Source organism: Rhamphochromis longiceps, linkage group LG19 (genome assembly GCF_057381845.1).
Source record: "Rhamphochromis longiceps isolate RC_006_pf linkage group LG19, R_longiceps_female_GT1.1, whole genome shotgun sequence".
Taxonomy (NCBI): Eukaryota; Metazoa; Chordata; class Actinopteri; order Cichliformes; family Cichlidae; genus Rhamphochromis; species Rhamphochromis longiceps.
In genome coordinates this window covers 15,908,960-15,918,349 of record NC_140575.1, presented here as the reverse complement: position 1 = coordinate 15,918,349, position 9,390 = coordinate 15,908,960, and the positions used below count along the sequence as shown (strand labels likewise).

Genomic DNA, 9,390 nt, shown 5'->3' with positions numbered 1-9,390 from the left:
AAGCGGACATACCTGAGTGGCTGCAATCTAATCCTGTTTACATAAAGTGAGCCTGCTCCCGAGCAGGTTTACACTTACGGATCTGTTGCTATGACAGCAAGTCCCGGATGAGCTTCGGAGAACCGAATGATCCAAGATCACGCGAAATCGTCAACAATCAAATCCAGCTAACTTACTTAGCGAGGTACGAAGAACGGACCCCTGGTGAGATTTTGGTATTGTGTGTAAGGAAGAGACGAAAGAATAGAATTGAAGTAAAGGAGAGAGTGTGTTTACTGCATGCACACTGATCAGAAACACACATTTTAATGGACAAGAATAAAAAGACTTTTAGAAAATGATGATATAAATAATCAAAGCTGTGAAGCGGCAAAGTTAAAAAAGGTGATGCTGTTACAAAAATACTTTTATAGCTAAAACTGTCATGATCCTGGGTCCTTTTGACCCACCATTTTGTGTTTTCTCTTTGCGATTTTGGTTCTGTTCTTCCTCTGGTTAGTGTTTACTCTGTTCTGCCCGTGTGTTCCTGTATCTACACAGCAAAATCTCCAGTGTTAATTCAACTCCTATAGTGTTAAAGTTAACACTTTTCCAGTGTTTATATAATTCTCACTGGTTTAGAGTTAAAGTAACACTTTGCAAAGTGTTATTATTTTAACTCCATTGTAGTGTTAAAAATATAACACCCATAGTGTTAAAATTTCACTCTGTATGGTGTGAAGTGTCTTCACTCAGAGTGTAACTACCTAACATTTATAGTGTTGTTTTAGGACACTGATAAGTGTTCACTTTTACACTGGCTTGGGTTAACTCTTTTCACTGAGGGTGTTACAACACAACAACTATGGTGTTATTTATGACACTTTTAAGTGTTTATTTTCACACTGGATTGTGTTGACTGTTTTCACTTAGAGTGTTATTCTGTAACTTTTACAGTGTTATTTTGGCACTTTAAAGTGACATATATGAGCTTTTAAATACTAGTCTGTATTAATTGTCTGAATACAAAAATGCATTAAAGTGCAATTACTGTATGACTACTGTGTTACATTCAGTGAAAGTCCTTGTTAAGTCCCTTTACAGGATAAAAGGAGAAAACATAAAATTGGTCACATAAGCATTTTAATAAATATTAAATTCCAAGCACCATACAGCATACGTTCACAACAAAAATAATGGCACAATGTACAGACCATCATCATCACCATAAGCACTTTGCAAATCAAAGGGCTTGTATATTTCAATACAGTCTGCTTTAACAACATCTTTTTCATCCGTTTCAAACACTTTATAAGCATGGCAATGTTCACTGAAATTTTCAACCACAAGCTTCTGAACTATGAAGTAGGTGTGACTATTGACCAAAACTATTGTTTTTATTCTGCAAAACACCGGCATCTCATGTTCAGAACCACAACAAATGACCAATCCTGTTCTGTACTCAGTCCCATTAATGTTAACCCAATTAGCAGAGAAAGCCTCTTCTGCAACAGCAGGCAAGCCTAGGGAGATCATTTCACTATTTTCCTCACTATCAACATCAAATGATTTCAAGGGCCCATACTCAACATGGCTTAAAGGACATGTCTCCCACTTGTATGCTATGGATGTTTGATGTTTTTTGGCAAGTGACACTGTGATGTTCTTAAAGTTCTTAAGGGTGTCTTTGAACACCCTATGTTTAGCCTCACCTCTCATGCTCCATACATGCAATAATGGCCCAATTTTTCTGATGCAAGTTGGGTAGTGCAACATAAAGTGGTGTTTGGGAATCATGTTCCTACCTGGATACAACAATTTGAACAAGTCATGATGTTCCATTGTTAAATGTTTTAGAAGCACAGTCATGCCATGTGTAACAGATGGAGAGAATATGATGTTAATTATTTGCAACAATAGCAATAGCATAGTCCAGTTCTGATTTCCTTCTGGCACAATATCACCAAAAATTAAAGGAATGTTTCTTATCAGACAAAGAGTCTGAATGGAGTTAAGACCTATACTATTACCACTACTGTCTAAGTTCACCCTTGTTGGACGATTTTTGCTCTCCAAGTAGCCATAGTCAAAAGCATAGATCCGTGACAAAAGAGCAGGTTTCGGCAGAAAATTGTCTGACAGATATTCCAACAGTAACTTTATCTCATATTGTGCTACCCCTTCGAGAATATCATGCATAATGTCCAAGGAAAAGTTCTGGCAAACATGAAAGAACTGAAGAGTGTTCAGTGTAGAATTCTTTCTTAAGCCAAACACATGTAGCTTTTGAGGATCAGATTGCAACTCACTGCAGTGCATTTCAAAAAGTTCTTTCCCTCGTAAGATGATCTTTGGATCATCCTCAGTATACACACTCTGTGCATCCTGTTTTGCAATTAAACACAAACGACAAAAGTAACGTCCACTGAAAGACTCAACAAAACCCAAAATTGAGTGCATCCCCAAGTTGTCCCCAGTTATCTGACATATAGTGCCATGGACCTTTTCAGATGAGAAGGGTAAATCAATGCCATGGCTCTCCAAAAACTTTATGTCATCAATCAGAGGCTGTAAAATAGGATCAAAGCCGTATTTTTTCACATCTTCTGCATGAAACAATGCAACCAAATGAATGTTCATCAATGCAGAATTTAACTTTGGAGGCAGATTTCTGAGGACAAAATAGATTGCACCAACTTTGTGAACACCACGTTTGGAACCAAGTGGATTAGCAGTCTCAAAGTCATCATAATAAAGCTGAATTTGCAAAGAAGTCTGTGGTTTTGAAAACAATGGATGAGACTTATAGTAACTCCCATCACAAAAGTCTTCATATCTGTCTTCTTTTGATACACATGGTTTAGCAAGCAGCTCGCAAATATAAGAATTGCGACATATAAATTTGATTGTTTCCAAAATTGGAATGTACACAAAAGTGTCTTTTACTGGTACCTGGTCATAAGTGCCTGATTTTTTATTTAACCTTGTATCATAGCGTATTCCTAAAGTCTTTTCCACTGGATCCACAATTCCCCATTTTTCACGGAAATATGACTTTCTTTTAGCTTCAGTGTCGAACTTCTCAACTGGATTGTCAAAAGTCTCAAGACATTTTTCCACTGGAGATCTAACAGGATTTTCTGTTGGCACAACGTTCAGTACTTTATGTTTAAACTCACAGTGCAGTCCATCAGCAAAATCTTCCAAATCACAAACAAGTGATGACACAAAACTATTTGCCAAACCACTACCATTGAGTTTACCAATAATTTTAGTGCAAATTGCTTCAGAATTTTTTTTAATTCTTTGACCTGACCCATTGTTTTCAGAACACCCAACCTCTAGGCTCTGAGTAACACTTGTTCCTGCAACTGCTATGTCTGTATCTTGTAATCTGTCAAAATCAGCTTGAAATGACTCTGAGGGTTCTGCATCACCACTTTGACAACAATCTTCATCATGAACACTATTTAAATGTTTTTTTAAACCAGAATATGTAGTGAACTGACGGCTGCAACCATCTTGTGAACAAGCCAACTTAAATTTGGTGCTTGGATAAAAACTGTGACCTAGTCGCAAATGACTTATCAAAGCCTGACTGGTGCTATGCAGAGTTTGACAGATAAAACATTTAAACATGGTTCTCATTCAACATTTTGGCACGCAACTCACGAACACGTGGTGACTCATCTGTTGAGGTGGCATCAATGTTGAATATGGTGGTCTGCACAAAACTGTAGAGATGAACCAGTGACTCGTCGTAAGATAAGTTGAACACGTAGTGGGATTTGAAAAGTTCATCAAAAGCACTGAGTGAGCTGGTGGCTTGGCAGGGGATGAGCTGTTTGTCCACTGCGATGTAGAAGGTGTCAATGCTGTTCTGGGTTCGACCAACAGCGAGGATGTATGGTTGTTTACCATCTCTTGCTTGCAAGTGTTCATCAATGCTGCAGCATGACTAAAAACAAATGAGATATTGACATATAGGCCTAGCTTATACTTGCTGAGTATGAACCATTCATTCAGTTTGACATTATGTGCCTTGCTAACTTATTACAAAATACTAAGACACATACTTCATGGAGAGGAAAACTAAAAAGTGCAAAAACTGAAAAAGTGTTTTGTAGGATTTTAAAAAGTGAGACAACATATTTACCTTGTGAAAGTGCACCATTTTGTGTGCTGCATCAGTTGGACTTATTTTGGTTCTCCTCTTTCGTCCAGCTGTGGGTGGCAAAAGTTGAAGGAGTAGCAGCAGAGAGGCCATGTCACTGTCCCAGTCTGTGTATGGTTGAATTTATAAAACAATTTCAAAATGACAGGTAAAAATAAATATTATTAAAATCAAACAAGCATGGTGCGACGCCTACCATTTACATCACTCTCTGTTGGTTTCTCAGCAGCTTTTATCAAACGACACAGGTCAGTTGACTGAGTCAGCTGTTTGGCTTCTTTAATAACCTTTGGCTTGAATGACATGTCCCACTTCTCAAGCAACTTGGTGGCTGTTTCAGCACCAAACAGCAGCAGGAAGTCTTGATTGACCTGTTCATCATACACACAGGACATAAAGACAGTGCTCAACATTGTTTACATTGCAATGTGATTTTGACCAATATGGGATATAGCCTGACTGGGATGACCAATGATCACATCTTTTACTGTTGCCATCCACATCAGCAAAACAAAAAAAAAGGATTAACAGTTGAAAATATCAAGTGATTTGACTTACTAGTCCTTTGACATCCAAAAAGCGTGGAAATGTTTTGAAGACATCTGCAGTTCTTTGTGGATCATGCACCAGATCCTGGCGATGTTGGAACGTCATTTTCATCTTCTGAAATACACTTGCTTCATCAGGAGAGTGAACAAGAAATGAGATGGCCTCCTTGCAGGCATCTCCATCAAGTTGCTGAGGCAATGTGGTTGCTAATCTTCTGCGCTTAGGCCCTTGTTCTTGATGCACTGGGACTTCCTTCACTGGCCGTTTGGTTGTAGACCTGGACATGGTTTTGAGGCGCCACGCTACATATCCAGTGCCTTTCACTCCGTCGTAGAAATGCTCCTGTCACATTTAAACATAGATGAAAAATAAACATCAAATGCGATCTTACAGACTTTGCAGATTCAGCAAAAAGAAACCCAAGGACTATTATCATGTAACAGGTGCAATACATGTTAAACAACATCCACAATTTCAATACAGTTTTATGACAATAGTTATTACGAAAGAGGAATTAAGATTTTTCTTTTAAATCATTTAGCTGATGTAATTATTCCATGATGAAAACTAAATAATGTGCTGTTTTACAATCACTGCATGACTTACATAGCCGTTTGGAGAAAATGGATCCTTCAATGAGGGAAAGAGTGTAATTATTCCAAGGGCATATTTCTCCTTTTGCTTACGGGAGGGAATTCTGCTATAGAGGAAATACAATTGACAATGTTAAATCAGAAGTATGTGTCTTTACTGCAGTATACATTACAAGAATATTCCATATGGCCCATCTTTACTTTTTTATTAGGTACTATTACTCTTACCCATGTCTCTCAGTCATATCACTTGCCAATATGTTAACAAGCTGCCGCCGGGTGCGGTGGCTCAGTGAATTTTCGGCATTGTATTCTTCAAGAATTCCCTCTCCACCAGGTTTCCTAGTCAAGGCATTTTTAACCATCTGCTCATATAAAAGGGAAAATAATAACAATAAAAACTTGTTTGTCAGTAAAGGTGAAAGTTTAGAGGAATGTCAACAAACCTGTGAAAGACATATCTAGCAAGAAGCACTAACTTCTACTAACATTTTTTCATACAGGGCAAGTTGGGAACCACCATGTTTTGAATTTCAATTTGTATAACAATCTACAGTATAAATGGTGTCAACTCAAAAATACAAAAGACATTTTCTGTTCTCAATTACCTCTTTTGCAGCCTCTGACACAGAAACATTTGGTGCAGAACTGTCTTTGCTGGATCTACTGCGGCCTGCAGGAATGCCCTTTTCCCTGAGGTCACTGTCACTTGATGAAAGTGATATAGTGTCCGTGAGGGAAGATAATGTATCCGAGGAGGATGGTGTGGAATGAGCTAAAGGACAAAAATCTTTGGGAGAGATGATTTGGTTAACTTTCTTTAGGCTACTCCACAATGCCATTAATAACACAATTTCAATGTTCATGTTCAGACAACATTCTATACAAATATGACCCAGCCCTGTCCACTGTCATGTATATTGCATGAAGACAGGTCAATGTCATCTGCATCAAGAGCAAAAGAACTTGGCTCTACATTGAGTGGGCTATACTCTGAAAATTTAAGTTATGATAACATTTACCTTCATCTGAAATCTTTTCACGTATTGTCAGGCATAGGTCTGGTTGGGCCTCCAGTAACTCCAGAAAAATGTCTTCTTCGACAGCTGTGTCAGTTTCATCGAAAATATCAAGGTCAGCAGCATCCGGAAGTCCAAACTTGGTTTTGGCTTTACAAAAAGATAAGCATAATGTCACCTAAAACGCCTGAAAAACTTTTTTAAAAACTAATTTTGACTTTTTTATTTAGCTAATATTTATTAACAGCTGTTTTACCTGTCTTTAAAATGGTTAAATTAGACAAGTCTGCAGCAACAATATAGGCCTAGGCCTACTGCTCTGTACTGTTTTTAATGTCACACATTAAAATAAAATGTGTTAACATTTAATTTGTTTTTTAAATAGATGAGATGCAAACATGATGAACTGATACATGTGCAACAAATTTTGTTCTGCCAGGTTATCTTACCTTCACTGATGAATTCTAGATAAGTGAATCCTGCGTGCAATTTAATGTACTTCTTTACATTGAGGTATTTCACTTTCAGCAACATGTCTTACAACAGCACCTGGTGGAGAGAAGTGGGCACAGAATATTTTTTACCATATATTTAAACCATAGCTTAAGTGGCAACAAATCCGGACAACTTTAAGAAAATATTAGGCTATACATTGTGTGATGATCTGTGAAGGGGTGACAGACCACTTCAACCTCAGGAACATAATTTGGCTTCCCCCTGCGCACTAAAATAGCTGAACTTGGGTACACAGAAATAGCATCCAATGAATTATCCACCCATCCACATGTTTATAAGACGACAACGGCGATCTTCTCGTCTGCACGCAGGCTAGATACTTAGTTCTGCTATGTTGCGAGTAAATCGCTGTAGCCTACTTGGGGAAAAGCATCTCTGTTTAAACCATGTCAGGATGATAATCCACATAAAATTTCCTGTTGAACGCACACCTGCCTTCATCACGCTTTCACTTATGACAACAAATATCCCTTATACTGTAAATTACTGAGTGCAAGTCTTACATTTATATCGGGAGTTTCTGACACATGCACAGCCGTCTGGCTAGTTGCTACTTTGTGGTGGTTGTTTTGTGACACGACATGCTAGGATTATCAGTGGAGGCGACGTCAACGACCCTCAGTCGTTATACCGCTTTGTCTTAAACACTGGATGGTAGCCTATTTCACTAAAACTGTAGAAAAGGGGAAAATGTTCCCTTAGATTAGGCCTACTACAACATAGGGCTGCTCGATTATGGCAAAAATGATAATCACGATTATTTTCACTGAAATTGAGATCTCGATTATTTGACGATATTTATTTAACAATAACAATGTATTGAATAATGACTTTAAAGATTGTCAAAAAATAATATAAAATAGTGTGCAAATACTGATAACAGTGCAAATGTTTGCAATATAAAAAATAAATGAAAAATGTAAACATCTATGTTTAGTGAACGTTGCAGTGTTGCTCTGTGGTGCAGCTACAACACTGTAGCAAAGTTTACACACTATGTCTACTTGATCCACGTCTGACTCCGCGAACCCATAATGTTTCCACACCCCTGAAGTTTTTTTTACCTCTCTTTTCAACCAACGGCAGTCACTCTCCTCTCCAAATAACTTCTGCTTAGCTTTCCGAGCTTCCCTCGGGTCCTCTTAATTGTTGTGACACGTGTTCGAAATGCAGAGAGGTGCGCTCGATTTGCCACACGGAGCAGCGCGAGAGTAAAGCACGAGGGAGGGGCTAATAATCGGCTCAGTCATTTTTAATGATCGTTGAAAGCCCAGATCGTAATCGTGATTAAAATTCGATTAATTGAGCAGCCCTACTACAACATGTATGATATATCCTAACCGTTAGCAAGCAATCCATGCACAAACGCAGCGCGCCTTGCTTGGTCACTAACATCTAACAGAATTCCATAACCCCCTGCCACTTCAAAGATTTGTAGGCTAGGCTACTGCTAAACTCGCTGGTAGCACGTGTAATTAGCCTATCTTGACGCTTTCCAAAACTTGACTTGAACGTCTCCATGTGATTGTTTAGTTCACTTTTAAATAGGATATTTCTGAGGCGAATGTTCGCTTCCCTTAAAAGCAGTGGGCTAAACGCATTTGTCTTAGCTGCCAGCTAGGCTACCACAAATTCAAATTTTAACATTACATTTAACATATCCAGAGGATAGCTAACTCCTCCCTCGTTTCATTTAATAAGCATTGAACACTGGAAAGCATTTCTCTTATGACATTAGAACTAACTAGAATTGAGAATTATATTAAGCACGCATTTATTTTCGCTGCAATATTAACTTGTTATAGAGGATAGTTTAGCTACCTAAGCTAACGAATCCCATCTCTTACCGCAGATGAATACACTCCACATTAGGAAAATATTGCATGCTTCTGATAAATAATGTTATAGGCTAGTTAGTTACAATATTTAATAATGATAAAATAACATAGGTCTTGTTGTATAGTTCTTACCTGAACAACCTCCTCGATCTTGACAGCAAACTTCTGGCGGACTCCTCATGCCCATGAGCGCGAAAAACCCGGATGTGGAAATCAACTCCAAATGAGTGTTATAGTATTGACTCTTTGAAATAACTCCGGCTACAGAGCTTTTTCAGCACCGTTAGTGTTACTGTAACTCTCAAACCAACACTTTTCAACTCGAAATTTTTAACACCAGTAATTTTAACTCACATCAACACTTCGGATTTTGCTGTGTAGTCCGCGTTTCTTAGTTTGTGTCCTTTCATGTGTAAGTTCCTGTTTTATTGTGAAGGTCTGTGTCTTATGTGAGTGTTTTCAGTTTGCCTCCCTAGTCTCGTCATGTTAATTACTCCCAGCTGTGTTCCCACCTGTATGTAATCCCCCTGTGTTCTCTGAGTGTATTTAAGTTGTGTCTTCTGTCATAGTAGTTGCTGGTTCGTCTGTGTTGTTTCCCCTCGGTCTCCCTGTATGTATTTCCCCGGACCTCCCTGCACCGTCATTCCTGGTTTGTGTTGTTAGTTTACCCAGTTTAGGTTTCGGTTTCATGTTCACACCCCGTTGCTGTTTGTACCCACTGC

At 38.4% G+C, this 9,390-nt stretch overlaps 1 protein-coding gene across 1 annotated transcript; it reads right to left on the bottom strand.

The window, feature by feature from the left end:
• Positions 1-3,610: 3,610 nt before the first annotated feature.
• On the bottom strand, positions 3,611-9,044 carry LOC146646449 (uncharacterized). The gene is made up of 10 exons (XM_085391724.1): positions 7,895-9,044; positions 6,764-6,863; positions 6,318-6,464; positions 5,904-6,085; positions 5,524-5,660; positions 5,309-5,402; positions 4,712-5,044; positions 4,350-4,524; positions 4,136-4,260; positions 3,611-3,937 (listed from the first exon to the last, which is right to left on the bottom strand). The coding sequence occupies exons 2-10, from the start codon at positions 6,846-6,848 to the stop codon at positions 3,611-3,613; spliced, it is 1,605 nt and encodes a 534-aa protein (XP_085247850.1). The 5' UTR covers positions 6,849-6,863; positions 7,895-9,044.
• Between the last annotated feature and the right edge of the window lie 346 nt (positions 9,045-9,390).